General features: G+C 41.4%; 1 protein-coding gene across 1 annotated transcript in view; it reads left to right on the forward strand.

The window, feature by feature from the left end:
* The window catches only part of LOC115369193 (NACHT, LRR and PYD domains-containing protein 12-like), a gene marked incomplete at its 3' end in the record, with an annotated part of 79,965 nt that overhangs the window by 52,092 nt on the left and 9,941 nt on the right, over positions 1–17,932 (forward strand). The window contains exons 10-14 of the mRNA XM_030065761.1: positions 3,252–3,422; positions 5,302–5,472; positions 7,350–7,520; positions 9,398–9,568; positions 13,774–13,947. Coding sequence (XP_029921621.1) covers positions 3,252–3,422; positions 5,302–5,472; positions 7,350–7,520; positions 9,398–9,568; positions 13,774–13,947 — 858 coding nt within the window. The remainder of the gene's footprint in view (positions 1–3,251; positions 3,423–5,301; positions 5,473–7,349; positions 7,521–9,397; positions 9,569–13,773; positions 13,948–17,932) is intronic.

Genomic DNA, 17,932 nt, shown 5'->3' on the forward strand with positions numbered 1-17,932 from the left:
ATATGCAAATCATATTTAAATGAGCCAGGCACCTGAGATTCCCCTCTGCATGATCAGAAAACTACAACCTCAACATGAATAAGATGGAAAAAGAGAAATTTCACGGAATGTGAATTAGAGACGCTCCTCACTGAAGTGGAGACGCGCAAAAATGTCCTGTTAGGCACGAAACACGAAACACAAGAGGAGTGAGCAGGAGAGTGTGTGTGGGGCTGTCAGTGCTGTGTGATCTGTGATTGCTTCTTTTATATGGTTGAAATCAAATGTTGCTGGGCCGAATGGCCTCCCGGGTAAGATGTGCATTCATTAATTGCTTGTTCATTAATTGCTTCTTAATTTTATACACCACTTACACGGATCACACACTGTTGTTGTAAATGAATGCAGAAGTGCGCCGGGGAAAAGGTGAGGCTGATTGAGGGTGCTTTCAGACCTGTGGGCCGTTTGCTTTGTTCCGATTCAGGGGCTAAATCGATACAGTTGTTTCGTTTTTCGTTTGGGGCGTTTGTGTTCACAGGGTAACCGTCTGTAGCGGTTCAAAGCTGTAAACAAATGCCATGCGCGAACCAGCTGTTCTCTCATTGGTCAGAAATTACCCCGAAAGAAGAAGTTTCCTCTTCCGTTCTTACCCCGGAAAAAACAAAAACCATGGAGCATCTTCAGCGTGTTTGTTTCTCTGTGTTTCTGTGGTTAATGTACCCAGTGGCGGTTCTGCCCATGTTGCCGCCCTAGGCGAAATTACTGCCTTGCGCCCTTTCGTGTTACTACTCCTACCTACTTTTTATATGGACAAAACCTTGTTTGAATAAAAAGCCACCGGCCGCGGCACCGGTCGGCATCAGGCGGGCCGGCCGCGGCACCAGCCGGTACTGCGCCCACCTGGTCAGGTCTGCCGGATCTGACAGGTGAGCGGCGCTGATGTTTTTTTTTCTTTTTTTGCGCTTGTGCCACCCCCCACATGACATGAAAAAAAATGCCCGCTTCGCCCATGCCTAAAACCGCTACTGAATGTACCGGTGTTCTGTAACGGAGGAAAACATCCCGTTCTACCGGGAATCAAGACTGCGCAGGGAAAATATACTGCATCTACTGAGAAAAAGACGGGCCGCGACAAGGAATTGCCGACGAAGATGGGCTCTGACGCCGGCTGAACCACAGTTCTGAGTGAGTTCTGTCGGTTGCTGTGTCGATTATGTTCTCACTGCAAACGAACCGCTCCAGGGCTCGAATGGAATCGAGCCGAGACCACCTCTTCTAGGCGATCTCGGCCCGCTTGTTTTGTCCCGCATCCGAGCGCGATTGCTGTGTTCACATATGTCCAAACGAACCGATCTTTAGGGCGAAACGCTCCCTGTTTCGGAACAACGGCTCCAAACGGGACAGGTCTGAAAGCACCCTAAGACATTTTACACTTTACACATGGGTTTATTCTTTTTTTTTTTGGCATTTCTGCTTTATTTGATAGTCACAGTAGAGATAGACAGGGGAGAGAGAGGGGATGATATGCAGCAAAGGACCTGAGGTCGGATTCGAACACCGGTCGCTGTGATCAGGACTGAGCCCTGGTGCCAGTGGCGCCTCTGCCTATGTTGGCGCCCTAGGCCAAATTACTGCCTTGCGCCCCTCCATGTTACTACTCCTTCCTTCTTGTTGACATAAACAAATTTACCTGTGATGGCGCTTTTATAGCAATGTGTGTGTGCAGTCAATAGCTCCGATTACATTAGGAAAACCGGCACTGTCTTCTAATACTGCTAAAGCAGCCATTGTTGTGAACGGTATTTTCATCAATTTGCACATGCTTTTATATCCACTAATCTAATCCCATGATATTGTACATTATTTCAACATGCAGGGGTCCAAATGGCCTCCGTCTGCAGGAATCTGATATTTCTTGTGGTAATTCCACAGAACGTATAGAGGACACCATCATCGAGGTCTTAGTCCAACTATGGATTCACAAAGGATTCCAATATTTTCTTTGATGAATCATCAGGGACAAAAATCCCATGTGGGCATATCAGTGCATTCTGGTATCTTTCACAGATTAGGCATGATGGGATGGAGTTGTTATGTCCAACTTTTCCCATCCTGATCACATTCCCTCATGGTAACTGTTGTCTTGTAACTGTTCTGAACCTCATCTAAACCTTTAGGACATCTTGTTTTTCATTGATTATTATTTTGATCATCTTCACACACTTTTTCGCAGCTCACCTGCTTCCCATGCAAAACTTTGTTTAAACTCTGCAGGCTGACAGACGACCACGCCAAATGAACATTTTGTATCTTTCAGGATATTTTCTGTCTCTAGTCCCTCAGACTGAGCCAAATGAACACAGTCGACTGTCACCATGTTTTTGACTGAATACCGTGATATCCATATTGCGAGGATATTGTTAGGATGACTGTTAGTTCTTTCATGAAAGTGTAAATTAGTGCTCAACAGTCATTAGTAATATGGATATGATGAGCGAGCAGGCTGAGGCCAATAACAGAGCAGCGAGGAGCGTCTAATAAGTTGAGAAAACTGCATCCCTTTACTGTAATGCAGCCTTTAAAAGCAGGAGAGGACAACACTGATGCCAGAAGATATTACCATATCCCAAATCCCACATGATATCTGATCTCATATCACTGTATCCATATTATATCAATATATTGATGGGCCCACCTCTACTGCCATCACCTGGTCAGTCTTTTGAAATGCTCATAACTTTGGCCCTGATTGGTCAAGAGACTGGGTGCTGGTGTCATGTGATGCAGAAGCTCTTGTTCTCCAGTTTTACTCTGAGAAGATGGTAGACTGAAGGCATCTGAGGACTTTTCACTGAGCCATTCATTTGTTATTTATGGACGTACCTATGGCTGTTTTCACGTCTACCGTATGTAGCACTGAATTTGAATCATTTTGGACCTTTTAGCATTTCTTGCTTTCATTGTCTGTTTATTTTATGATTATTTTTTTAATATTTTGAAGTCTTTTCATTTCAGGTGTTATCTTTATCTTTTCATTTACTCTGATGGTTTTGTAAAGCACTTTGGAACTTTGCTTCAAAGGTGTAATGTCAATATAAATTATTATTTTTATTATTAATATTATTATTATTATCATTATTATTATTATTATTATTGTTATAATAACTACTTCATTGGTTTGTCCTGCCTTTTTGAATATTTTGAAAAATTCTCTGACTGATAAATATCCAGAACACTGGAAATTATAGCTACATATTTTATTCTTTATTCAGTTTGAGGAGCTGCAGGTTGTCAGAGAGCAGCTGTGCTTCTCTGGCCTCGGCTCTGAAGTCCAACCCCCATCTGACAGAGCTGGACCTGAGTGAGAACCAGCTGCAGGGTTCAGGAGTGAAGCTGCTGTCTGCTGGACTGGAGAGTCCAAACTGCAGACTGAAGACTCTCAGGTCAGACTGCACTTTTTAATGATCTGTGAACATGTAATATTCTGTTAGCTGAACAGGAGTTTTACAGGCTTACTTCTCAAATTGTTGTAAAACTGTGATGACGCACCGTTTGCATGTTAAGCACTCGCGGCTCCGGTGTTGTTTTTGATGTCTTCTCAGGCTCGTCTTCACTGACTCGTTCCAGTGAGTTTAAAAAACAAATAACGCTTCATGCAGTGAACATAAAGTTGGATATGTCAATCCGTTTAATACTTGACAAATAATAAACATAACGGTCAAACAATAACTCAAAACCAACCACTGCCAGCCTGCGGTCAAAAAGTAATATGCTCCCTGTGCGCCACACCTGGCCAATTAGTGGGCACCTTAAATCCCCTTATATGGTTTCCCCACAGCGCCACTCAGGCGACCCTTAAAATGGCTCCAACAAACTATTTTCACACAATCCTTGTGTGTTGAAATGAAAAACTGAACTTCAGTGATGATATTGTATATTATTTCAACATGCAGGGGTCCAAATGGCCTCCGTCTGTGGGAATCTGATATTTCTTGTGGTAATTCCACAGAACATATAGAGGACACCATCATCAAGGTCTTGGTCCAACTATGGATTCACAAAGGATTCCAATATTTTCTTTGATGAATCATCAGGGACTAAAATCCCATGTGGGCATATCAGTGCATTCTGGTATCTTTCACAGATTAGGCATGATGGGATGGAGTTGATATGTCCAACTTTTCCCATCCTGATCACATTCCCTCATGGTAACTGTTGTCTTGTAACTGTTCTGAACCTCAGCTAAACCTTTAGGACCTCTTGTTTTTTATTGATTATTATTTTGATCATCTTCACACACTTTTTCACAGCTCAGCTACTTCCCATGCAAAACTTTGTTTAAACTCTGCAGGCTGACAGACGACCACGCCAAATGAACATTTTGTATATTTCAGGATATTTTCTGTCTCTAGTCCCTCAGACTGAGCCAAATGAACACAGTCGACTGTCACCGTGTTTTTGACTGAATACCGTGATATCCATATTGTGAGGATATTGTTAGGATGACTGTTAGTGCTTTCATGAAAGTGTAAATTAGTGCTAAACAGTCATTAGTAATATGGATATGATGAACGAGCAGGCTGAGGCCAATAACAGAGCAGAGAGGAGCGTCTAATAAGTTGAGAAAACTGCATCCCTTTACTGTAATGCAGCCTTTAAAAGCAGGAGAGGACAACACTGATGCCACAAGATATCACCATATCCCAAATCCACATGATATCTGATCTCATATCACTGTATCCATATTAAATCAATATATTGATGGGCCACCTCTACTGCCACCACCTGGTCAGTCTTTTGAAATGCTCATAACTTTGGCCCTGATTGGTCCAGAGACTGGGTGCTGGTGTCATGTGATGCAGAAGCTCTTGTTCTCCAGTTTTACTCTGAGAAGATGGTAGACTGAAGGCATCTGAGGACTTTTCACTGAGCCATTCATTTGTTATTTATGGACGTACCTATGGCTGTTTTCACGTCTACCGTATGTAGCACTGAATTTGAATTATTTTGGACCTTTTATCATTTCTTGCTTTCACTATCTCTTTATTTGTGTTTTTTTTTTTAATATTTTGGAGTCTTTTCAGTTCAGGTGTTATCTTTATCTTTTCATTTACTCTGATGGTTTCGTAAAGCACTTTGGAACTTTGCTTTAAAGGTGTAATGTAAATATAAATTAGTATTATCGGTATTATTATTAATATACTTGTTATAATAACTATTTCACTGGTTTGTCCTGCCTTTTTGAATATTTTGAAAAATTCTCTGACTGATAAATATCCAGAACACTGGAAATTATAGCTACATATTTTATTCTTTATTCAGATTGAGGAGCTGCAGGTTGTCAGAGAGCAGCTGTTCTTCTCTGGCCTCGGCTCTGAAGTCCAACCCCCATCTGACAGAGCTGGACCTGAGTAAGAACCAGCTGCAGGATTCAGGAGTGAAGCTGCTGTCTGCTGGACTGGAGAGTGCAAACTGCAGACTGGAGACTCTCAGGTCAGACTGCACTTTTTAATGATGTGTGAACATGTAATATTCTGTTAGCTGAACAGGAGTTTTACAGGCTTACTTCTCAAATTGTTGTAAAACTGTGATGACGCACCGTTTGCATGTTAAGCACTCGCGGCTCCGGTGTTGTTTTTGATGTCTTCTCAGGCTCGTCTTCACTGACTCGTTCCAATGAGTTTAAAAAACAAATAACGCTTCATGCAGTGAACATAAAGTTGGATATGTCAATCCGTTTAATACTTGACAAATAATAAACATAACGGTCAAACAATAACTCAAAACCAACCACTGCCAGCCTGCGGTCAAAAAGTAATATGCTCCCTGTGCGCCACACCTGGCCAATTAGTGGGCACCTTAAATCCCCTTATATGGTTTCCCCACAGCGCCACTCAGGCGACCCTTAAAATGGCTCCAACAAACTATTTTCACACAATCCTTGTGTGTTGAAATGAAAAACTGAACTTCAGTGATGATATTGTATATTATTTCAACATGCAGGGGTCCAAATGGCCTCCGTCTGTGGGAATCTGATATTTCTTGTGGTAATTCCACAGAACATATAGAGGACACCATCATCAAGGTCTTGGTCCAACTATGGATTCACAAAGGATTCCAATATTTTCTTTGATGAATCATCAGGGACTAAAATCCCATGTGGGCATATCAGTGCATTCTGGTATCTTTCACAGATTAGGCATGATGGGATGGAGTTGATATGTCCAACTTTTCCCATCCTGATCACATTCCCTCATGGTAACTGTTGTCTTGTAACTGTTCTGAACCTCAGCTAAACCTTTAGGACCTCTTGTTTTTCATTGATTATTATTTTGATCATCTTCACACACTTTTTCACAGCTCAGCTACTTCCCATGCAAAACTTTGTTTAAACTCTGCAGACTGACAGACGACCACGCCAAATGAACATTTTGTATATTTCAGGATATTTTCTGTCTCTAGTCCCTCAGACTGAGCCAAATGAACACAGTCGACTGTCACCATGTTTTTGACTGAATACCGTGATATCCATATTGTGAGGATATTGTTAGGATGACTGTTAGTGCTTTCATGAAAGTGTAAATTAGTGCTAAACAGTCATTAGTAATATGGATATGATGAGCGAGCAGGCTGAGGCCAATAACAGAGCAGAGAGGAGCGTCTAATAAGTTGAGAAAACTGCATCCCTTTACTGTAATGCAGCCTTTAAAAGCAGGAGAGGACAACACTGATGCCAGAAGATATTACCATATCCCAAATCCACATGATATCTGATCTCATATCACTGTATCCATATTAAATCAATATATTGATGGGCCACCTCTACTGCCACCACCTGGTCAGTCTTTTGAAATGCTCATAACTTTGGCCCTGATTGGTCCAGAGACTGGGTGCTGGTGTCATGTGATGCAGAAGCTCTTGTTCTCCAGTTTTACTCTGAGAAGATGGTAGACTGAAGGCATCTGAGGACTTTTCACTGAGCCATTCATTTGTTATTTATGGACGTACCTATGGCTGTTTTCACGTCTACCGTATGTAGCACTGAATTTGAATTATTTTGGACCTTTTATCATTTCTTGCTTTCACTATCTGTTTATTTGTGTTTTTTTTTAATATTTTGGAGTCTTTTCAGTTCAGGTGTTATCTTTATCTTTTCATTTACTCTGATGGTTTCGTAAAGCACTTTGGAACTTTGCTTTAAAGGTGTAATATAAATATAAATTAGTATTATCGGTATTATTATTAATATACTTGTTATAATAACTATTTCACTGGTTTGTCCTGCCTTTTTGAATATTTTGAAAAATTCTCTGACTGATAAATATCCAGAACACTGGAAATTATAGCTACATATTTTATTCTTTATTCAGTTTGAGGAGCTGCAGGTTGTCAGAGAGCAGCTGTGCTTCTCTGGCCTCGGCTCTGAAGTCCAACCCCCATCTGACAGAGCTGGACCTGAGTAAGAACCAGCTGCAGGATTCAGGAGTGAAGCTGCTGTCTGCTGGACTGGAGAGTGCAAACTGCAGACTGGAGACTCTCAGGTCAGACTGCACTTTTTAATGATGTGTGAACATGTAATATTCTGTTAGCTGAACAGGAGTTTTACAGGCTTACTTCTCAAATTGTTGTAAAACTGTGATGACGCACCGTTTGCATGTTAAGCACTCGCGGCTCCGGTGTTGTTTTTGATGTCTTCTCAGGCTCGTCTTCACTGACTCGTTCCAATGAGTTTAAAAAACAAATAACGCTTCATGCAGTGAACATAAAGTTGGATATGTCAATCCGTTTAATACTTGACAAATAATAAACATAACGGTCAAACAATAACTCAAAACCAACCACTGCCAGCCTGCGGTCAAAAAGTAATATGCTCCCTGTGCGCCACACCTGGCCAATTAGTGGGCACCTTAAATCCCCTTATATGGTTTCCCCACAGCGCCACTCAGGCGACCCTTAAAATGGCTCCAACAAACTATTTTCACACAATCCTTGTGTGTTGAAATGAAAAACTGAACTTCAGTGATGATATTGTATATTATTTCAACATGCAGGGGTCCAAATGGCCTCCGTCTGTGGGAATCTGATATTTCTTGTGGTAATTCCACAGAACATATAGAGGACACCATCATCAAGGTCTTGGTCCAACTATGGATTCACAAAGGATTCCAATATTTTCTTTGATGAATCATCAGGGACTAAAATCCCATGTGGGCATATCAGTGCATTCTGGTATCTTTCACAGATTAGGCATGATGGGATGGAGTTGTTATGTCCAACTTTTCCCATCCTGATCACATTCCCTCATGGTAACTGTTGTCTTGTAACTGTTCTGAACCTCAGCTAAACCTTTAGGACCTCTTGTTTTTCATTGATTATTATTTTGATCATCTTCACACACTTTTTCACAGCTCAGCTACTTCCCATGCAAAACTTTGTTTAAACTCTGCAGGCTGACAGACGACCACGCCAAATGAACATTTTGTATATTTCAGGATATTTTCTGTCTCTAGTCCCTCAGACTGAGCCATATGAACACAGTCGACTGTCACCATGTTTTTGACTGAATACCGTGATATCCATATTGTGAGGATATTGTTAGGATGACTGTTAGTGCTTTCATGAAAGTGTAAATTAGTGCTAAACAGTCATTAGTAATATGGATATGATGAACGAGCAGGCTGAGGCCAATAACAGAGCAGCGAGGAGCGTCTAATAAGTTGAGAAAACTGCATCCCTTTACTGTAATGCAGCCTTTAAAAGCAGGAGAGGACAACACTGATGCCACAAGATATTACCATATCCCAAATCCACATGATATCTGATCTCATATCACTGTATCCATATTAAATCAATATATTGATGGGCCACCTCTACTGCCACCACCTGGTCAGTCTTTTGAAATGCTCTTAACTTTGGCCCTGATTGGTCCAGAGACTGGGTGCTGGTGTCATGTGATGCAGAAGCTCTTGTTCTCCAGTTTTACTCTGAGAAGATGGTAGACTGAAGGCATCTGAGGACTTTTCACTGAGCCATTCATTTGTTATTTATGGACGTACCTATGGCTGTTTTCACGTCTACCGTATGTAGCACTGAATTTGAATTATTTTGGACCTTTTATCATTTCTTGCTTTCACTATCTGTTTATTTGTGTTTTTTTTTAATATTTTGGAGTCTTTTCAGTTCAGGTGTTATCTTTATCTTTTCATTTACTCTGATGGTTTCGTAAAGCACTTTGGAACTTTGCTTCAAAGGTGTAATGTAAATATAAATTAGTATTATCGGTATTATTATTAATATACTTGTTATAATAACTATTTCACTGGTTTGTCCTGCCTTTTTGAATATTTTGAAAAATTCTCTGACTGATAAATATCCAAAACACTGGAAATTATAGCTACATATTTTATTCTTTCTTCAGATTGAGTGACTGCTGGTTGACAGAGAGCAGCTGTGCTTCTCTGGCCTCGGCTCTGAAGTCCAACCCCCATCTGACAGAGCTGGACCTGAGTGAGAACCAGCTGCAGGATTCAGGAGTGAAGCTGCTGTCTGCTGGACTGGAGAGTCCAAACTGCAGACTGAAGACTCTCAGGTCAGACTGCACTTTTTAATGATGACATAAATATATGGATATTTTTTTTAATCATATAGTCGCACTAAATCTTTATAAGGCTGATGTTGCTGTGAAGTATATGTTGTGCTTTTGTAAAGTTGGGGCTGCTGGTTCTTTTAGTTTTTGTGAGGATGGTTGGTCAAATTCTGTATCATGGATGCATGTGTGCTTTGTGAGGCTTGACAAGTAACTAACAACCGTCTCATGTGTCAGGAGAGAGAGAGAAATCTTATTAGGGCCCGAGCGCTGGAACAGCGCGAAGCCCTATTGTTATTGCTCCGTTTCATTCTTCTTATTATTATTACGTCAAAGTAAACCTTAATTTGACCCCCTAAACATGCTCAAAAACTCACCAAATTCGGCACGTACATCAGGTCTGGCGAAAAATTTGATAAAATGGACAAATGGACCCCCTAAGTGCAAAAACGGGCTCGGCAGCGGCACCTAGGGACACAAAGGCAGCTGCTGCGGCCCACAGGAATGTGATAGAAACACCAAACCAACGCCGAAATGTAGGTCTCATCAAGCCCTACAATTCACGTGCTGACACCCCCGACCTAAAGTCAACAGGAAATCCACAATTTGTGTTTGAAAGTCACGTTGTCGCCCAAAATTTCGCTTTGAACAAAATCTATCTCCTCTGAGGGCGTAAATGGCAGCGGCTTGAAAATTTGACAAATGACAGAGGACACAGTGCTGAACAAGTTATTAACAAGTTATTTGGGATTTCGTCATTACTTGATTAGTTTGGATTTTATAAGCCCTCAAAGTCGGAGTGGCCAGAGCCAAAACCTCATTTTTTCCCATGGACTCTGGTGTGAAGAGGCTGACACTTGGCACTAATTAGGCCCCTGGAGTCTAAAGTAAAAGTCTGACGGCTTTGAAAACTATGCAGATGGAAAGAGGACAAAAATTCCTACAAAAATATGTAGTTTTGATGTGGATTGGACGAAGTTTGTGGGAGCTGTGAAGAGTTTTCAAACATTTTTGACTCTGGTGTGCTCTGCTCTGCACTCTGCCTGGACATGTGACTCACTCTAGCTGCCTCAGGAATGCGCAATACACACCCATTGTGAGAGCTCAGAGGGAGCAGAAAACACTCTCAAACTAAAACTGCCATAACTCAAAAACGGTAAAAGATAGCAACATCAAGTAAAGGGAGTTTTATACATCCGAGTCTCGTGACTCGTTTAAACTTTGAATCAAGTCTGTAGCTCAAACGGTGACCGAGCTGTGACACCTCAAACAGGGGTGGGTTTTATGGATTTCCCCATTGGATTGAATGAGGATTTCTGTCTGCCTGCATTTTGGTGTGATCATGCCACAGCTGCCAGTACTGATGTGAAGCACACACTAGGACATCCTGGGCCTTTCAAAATGAAAGCCCAAAACTCTTTCAAAATAAAAGCAGTGAAAAATACCCTTAAAATTGGCACAAATGGACGAATTGTCTGCGTTTCGACACGCGCGCCGTCCCCGACGTGCACGGTGGGGCGAGGGCCCATCCAACGCTGCTTGCAGCTTTAATTCTTATTTTAGATTTGAGTGTTTTTGTGTGTTTGAAACTCGAGAGTGCCACATGACTTCTATCAAAAAGAGCTGGGGCCTCATGTGCAAAGACTTGTGTGGATTTCCTGCTGAAAAATAGCAGACGCTTAAATCTAGAAAATGTCGTACACACAAAAACATCCTGATGTATGAATCTGTCCGACCCCTCCCTGACCACGCCCTCATTTAAATATGCAAATCATGTTTAAATGAGCCAGGCACCTGAGATTCCCCTCTGCATGATCAGAAAACTACAACCTCAACATGAATAAGATGGAAAAAAGAGAAATTTCACGGAATGTGAATTAGAGACGCTCCTCACTGAAGTGGAGCCGTGCAAAAATGTCCTGTTAGGCACGAAACACGAAACACAAGAGGAGTGAGCGGGAGAGTGTGTGTGGGGCTGTCAATGCTGTGTGATCTGTGATTGCTTCTTTTATATGGTTGAAATCAAATGTTGCTGGGCCAAATGGCCTCCCAGGTAAGATGTGCATTCATTTGCAATTGCTTCTTAATTTTATACACCACTTACACGGATCACACACTATTGTTGTAAACGAATGCAGAAGTGCGCCGGGGAAAAGGTGAGGCTGATTAAGACATTTTAGACTTTACACATGGGTTTATTCTTTTTTTTTGGCATTTCTGCTTTATTTGATAGTCACAGTAGAGATAGACAGGGGGGAGAGAGGGGATGATATGCAGCAAAGGACCTGAGGTCGGATTCGAACACCGGTCACTGTAATCAGGACTGAGCCCTGGTGCCAGTGGCGCCTCTGCCTATGTTGGCGCCCTAGGCCAAATTACTCCCTTGCGCCCCTCCATGTTACTATTCCTTCCTTCCTGTGGACATAAACAAATTTACCTGTGATGGCGCTTTTATAGCAATGTGTGTGTGCAGTCAATAGCTCCGATTACATTAGGAAAACCGGCACTGCCTTCTAATACTGCTAAAGCAGCCATTGTTGTTAACGGTATTTTCATCACAAGCATGCTTTTATATCCACTAATCTAATCCCATGATATTGTACATTATTTCAACATGCAGAGGTCCAAATGACCTCCGTCTGTGGGAATCTGATATTTCTTGTGGTAATTCCACAGAACGTATAGAGCAGTGTTTCCCAAACTTTTTTTCTGGGGACCCATTTTTTAAAAATGACAAACCACTGCGACCCAAATCACAATGTAGGCTTTATCTATAAATCACAAGAGCGAACTTGTACATAAATTGCCATTTCTGGCCATTTTTAGTGCCATTTCCACATTACTTCATCTTGAATAGGTAAAATAGCCATCTCAAAAAGATATAGATTGTTCTCTTGTTGGGTAGTAGTGTCTTTATCCTTTTGATCAGCCAAGCATCCATTGTGGCTGGCTGCGTGCGAATTACGGCGAAAATATGGCGGAAACACACTATTGGTGATCTGAGCAGAAAGTTGTGTGGGGTCTCCTGTGATGGCCTTGATCTTCCTGAGGCAGCAGGATGTGGACATTTGTTCCAGGGTGGGCAGAAGGTGGCCGATGATCTTCTGGGCAGTTTTAATGACCCTCTGCACCGTGGTTTTGTCCTCAGCTGTGGAGCCTGAGTACCACACATTCAGACCGTACATCAGGACGCTCTCCACCGACGAGCGATAGAAGGCCAGCAGCAGCTTCTGGTCCAGGTTGTTTTTCCTCAGGACACGGAGGAAGTGAAGCCGCTGCTGAGCCTTCTTTACTAGGGCCTTGGTGTTTGGGGTCCAGGGGAGGTCAGCTGAGATGTGCATGCCCAGAAACTTAAAGGTGGAGACAGTTTCCACCTGCTGTCCAGGATGACTGTTAGTGCTTTCATGAAAGTGTAAATTAGTGCTAAACAGTCATTAGTAATATGGATATGATGAGCAAGCAGGCTGAGGCCAATAACAGAGCAGCGAGGAGCGTCTAATAAGTTGAGAAAACTGCATCCCTTTACTGTAATGCAGCCTTTAAAAGCAGGAGAGGACAACACTGATGCCAGAAGATATTACCGTATCCCAAATCCCACATGATATCTGATCTCATATCACAGTATCCATATTATATCAATATATTGATGGGCCCACCTCTACTGCCACCACCTGGTCAGTCTTTTGAAATGCTCATAACTTTGGCCCTGATTGGTCCAGAGACTGGGTGCTGGTGTCATGTGATGCAGAAGCTCTTGTTCTCCAGTTTTACTCTGAGAAGATGGTAGACTGAAGGCATCTGAGGACTTTTCACTGAGCCATTCATTTGTTATTTATGGACGTACCTATGGCTGTTTTCACGTCTACCGTATTTAGCACTGAATTTGAATCATTTTGGACCTTTTATCATTTCTTGCTTTCATTGTCTGTTTATTTTATTATTATTTTTTTAATATTTTGAAGTCTTTTCATTTCAGGTGTTATCTTTATCTTTTCATTTACTCTGATGGTTTTGTAAAGCACTTTGGAACTTTGCTTTAAAGGTGTAATGTAAATATAAATTAGTTTTATCAGTATTATTATTAATATAATAGTTATAATCACTATTTCATTGGTTTGTCCTGCCTTTTTGAATATTTTGAAAAATCTCTGACTGATAAATATCCAGAACACTGGAAATTATAGCCACGTATTTTATTCTTTATTCAGATTGAGGAGCTGCGTGTTGTCAGAGAGCAGCTGTGCTTCTCTGGCCTCGGCTCTGAAGTCCAACCCCCATCTGACAGAGCTGGACCTGAGTGAGAACCACTGGCTGCAGGATTCAGGAGTGGAGCTGCTGTCTGCTGGACTGGAGAGTCCAAACTGCAGACTGAAGACTCTCAGGTCAGACTGCACTTTTTAATGATGTGTGAACATGTAGGGCTCTATTTTCCCTGCGCAGCGCAGGGTGGTGCAGTGAGGCGCACCCCGCGCAGAGCTATTTTGGACCAGCACAACCCGAGGGGCGCACAGTTTCATATTTTCGCAGACCGAGATGCGCAGAGGTGGGAGTGGTGTTGCAGCAGGGGGAGGTGTCGACAGATTCAGCTTGGCGCAGTGACATTTTTGTGCCAAAAGGCTTCGCCGAGGTGCGCCAAAAGCTTGCCATCTGAAACCAGGTCTACTTGCGGCGCAAGGCGCTGTGGGGCCGGTGTAGTGGAAGTTTGGCTGACAGGGGGCAGTGCGCACACGTCACCAAAACCACACAGATTGTCAGGCACAGCAGGGTTTCCTCTAGGATTTTTTGAAACTGTGGGAGAGGGCTTCACCATTTAAAAATATATAAAATTATTAATTTTTTTTTAATGTAAATTACTTATCAAACAGACCTAACAATTCAGCTACCAATGAATGAGCAGTAGTATGCATGTGACAACACAGATTGAAAAATAAGCCGAAGTGATACCTCTTCTCTGAATAGACAAGCTAAGCCAGTGTGCTGCTGTTAGCCAGTGAGTCGTGAGCCGAGTGGCACCTCTTCGCTTTGTTACACAATCTATGTCAGTGCGCAGCTGTAGCCTGGAAAGTTTCTCTGCCTTTTGGACTTATACGGTGCCGGTGAAGTTGTTGGAATGTTTTTTCGTGATCGCGGAAATTATAGTCCCTACAGTGTTAACATTAACGAAAACATTAGGGTCGTTTTCACAGGCTTGGACAAAAAACTGGATTAAATTTAATCTTGCCTAGGTACCGTTCTCTTGCCGTTTTCTCCCCCTCTGCGAGCGCGCTGCAGACAGTAATCAAACAGTTGGGTGATGACTCTGGTGTTCATTTTTCAAAATAAAGTTAATTGCAGTGTTATGTACCATTTCATGATATTTAAATTATCGTTTCAAACTGATTATAATAAATATATTTGCGCAAAAAAGGCTAGATACTAGAGGCTAGAAGCTATATACAGTACAGGCCAAAAGTTTAGACACACCTTCTCATTCAATGCGTTTTCTTTATTTTCATGACTATTTACATTGTAGATTCTCACTGAAGGCATCAAAACTATGAATGAACACATGTGGAGTTATGTACTTAACTGTCATGGTTTCGTGTTGCTTGTGTTTTGTTTGGTTCTGTTTCATGTGTTTCTGTCATGGTTTTGTTTGTATCTGTTTCCTGTGTTTCTTTTGCCTGGTTCTTTTAGTGATTTCACCTGTGTCTTGTTTGCTCCTCCCAGTGCCACACCTGTCCTGTGTCTGTTAATCATCCCTGATTGTTCTGATCCCTCCCAGTGTTTCCCTCAGCCTATCCTCTGTGTTCTCCTGTCTTGTGCTCCAGCCCCTTCCCCAGGTGTGTCTTGTTTGATGATTAGTTCTTGTGTATTTAAGTCCTGTTTGAGTTCTGGGGCCTGTTGCACAAAACTAGGATAAGGGATTAAGCCGGGATATCTTGGTTATCCTGGATTAATTTATCCTTGATCCGGTTGCACAAAAGTAGGATAGTGGATAGCAGGATATGTTTTGATATAAGTTACCATGGAGATTTATTCTGTGGAGCTAGCCTGCTCCAGACCAGGCTAAGTTCCAGGATTTATTTAATCTTATCCCTTATCTCAGTCAGCAGTCACCACAAACGGAAACTAAAAGTTATTCCACTGCCCACTACGCATTGTTATCACATCAACACCTTCCTAAAATAATTGCCTATGTCATTTTTTCAGGTTTTTCAAGAGACACAAAACAATTCACCAATAATTAACTATGATATTTTTTGATAATTTCACTCAAAAATGTTATATAAAAAAAAGATGACTACTGACATACTAAAAACAATGTCAGTCAATTATGTAACATAACAGAAATAAATGACTTAGGCAAATTTCTGAACATGCCTTTGTTGACTTAGGCAATTGTAATATGTTATATGCCAAAGTTATACTAAACCTCATCACTTACTAATTGAGGATGAGCCCTGGATCCTTGAAATAACTTCACTGGCAGAGAAAATTTTCTTTCTTCTTGATACCGCTGCCATCTTGGAATGCTTAAAATAGCCTAAAAACGTTTTTTCTTTTCTTTTTTTTTTTTTTTGCCTTAGGCAAAAATAAAACTACCAAAGTCACAGTTTTTGCACACAATTGATTTAGGCAGTTATACTTCAGGGGTAGAATGGCATGACCTGTTCTGATGCTGGTGATTTCACCAGAGGTGGCCAGCATCAAGAGGAGATGATTTAGGCAAAAAACTCGTTTGACAAAAAAAAAAAAAAAAAAAAAAAAATGACATAGGCAATTATTTTAGGAAGGTGTCGAAACTAGACCACCTGTCATTATTTAAACATTTGTGATCATTAATTTGATGATAAATGATGATTTTAGATGTTGCAATATTAGATAATTTACAGTTTCCCATAAACTATAAAATACACATCCCATATAAATCTAAATACACATGAAAGAGTAACATGATGTTCCTTTATTGAATAAGGATAAATCAAAGCAGGTAAACAATCAGCTCCTTTACACAGTGACTCTACATGATAGAAAGCACAGAATCAAAGCATACAAGAATAAAGACACATTCAAAGGTCTGTATATAATACACCCTGCATGTCTGCACACTGAAATAAATGCAGGACAAATCCATACACAACAAATGAACAGACAAATGAATGGATGCAGTAGCAAGCTTGTATACACACAGTATACAGCACAAACGACATAAGAGGCCAAATCAGTTTAAATACAATTAAGCATTTTTTTTTTTTTAAATTCCTCTGCCAATGCAGGCCATATTTAACTGAAATTCACAGCATGCATCTCTGCCACTGCAGGACATATTTAACTTAAATTTAAAGCATGAATGTTAACTAAAATAATTTAACACATATTGGTCCCTGAGCAGCCGACCACTGTCGTCATCAGGGAAGATGCATGATTGTCCCAGTCTGTGTGTGATGGCACTCTGGGGGCTCTCTCAGTAGGCCACACTGTGGTGGACAGCACAGGCCACAGTGATGTCCCTTAAGTCCTAAAGACAGTGAAAGCACCTTCAGGAGGCCAAAGGTCATTTCAGTCCTGGCCCTTGTCCTGGCATGGGCAGGACTGTAAGGCCTGCTGTGCCCCCTGGGGGTCTGTGGTGTCAGGAGAAAAGGCTGGCAGGCAGACCCCCTGTCCCCCAGCAAGACACCAGAGAATTCACCTGTCAATACAAAATCTCGTCATCACAACCTCATAAATGACAATGAGTGACATTCTTGACACAGCCATGATGTAAAAAGTGGTTATTAATAGAGGTTGTGTGGCTCACCTTGTGATAGGTGCTGATAGATTCCAGAGGTCTGAAAGACTTGGGAGTCATGGACTGAGCCAGGCCACTTTGCCACAACATTGCTGATCAGGCAGTCAGCACTGCAGACCATCTGAAATTATAAGATGACGACTATTAAACCAATCAACTGACATCACAAGCAGTGTACAGTGTTCATTAACTGACAATATCAAAAAGTCATGTTCACCTAAACATAATGCTGTGAAAGGATTTCCTATTCACAAAACCCGCCTGATGGGCACCTGAGGGGGATTTTATCTTGATGTGCATGCAGAGGAGCATGGAGCATGAGGGACAAATATAAGGATAAGATAAGAGGAACTTTTTTTTTATCCTAAAGTGAAATTCAATTCAGTCAGTGAGCTCATCTATTTATCAAATTATTATACAGTCTGATGGAGTTACATTTACACAATTTCACTCACATCTGCAGTCAATTTCACTTACAATTTCAACTGATTAATAATCAGAGTACAACTACGTTTTCGGAGATGTTAATTTACTATTTGGATTGTAATTGTGATGGTTTCAGCGGAGCAGTGTGTGTGTATTTGCGCACTACTTAC

Source organism: Myripristis murdjan, chromosome 12 (assembly GCF_902150065.1).
Source record: "Myripristis murdjan chromosome 12, fMyrMur1.1, whole genome shotgun sequence".
Taxonomy (NCBI): domain Eukaryota; kingdom Metazoa; phylum Chordata; class Actinopteri; order Holocentriformes; family Holocentridae; genus Myripristis; species Myripristis murdjan.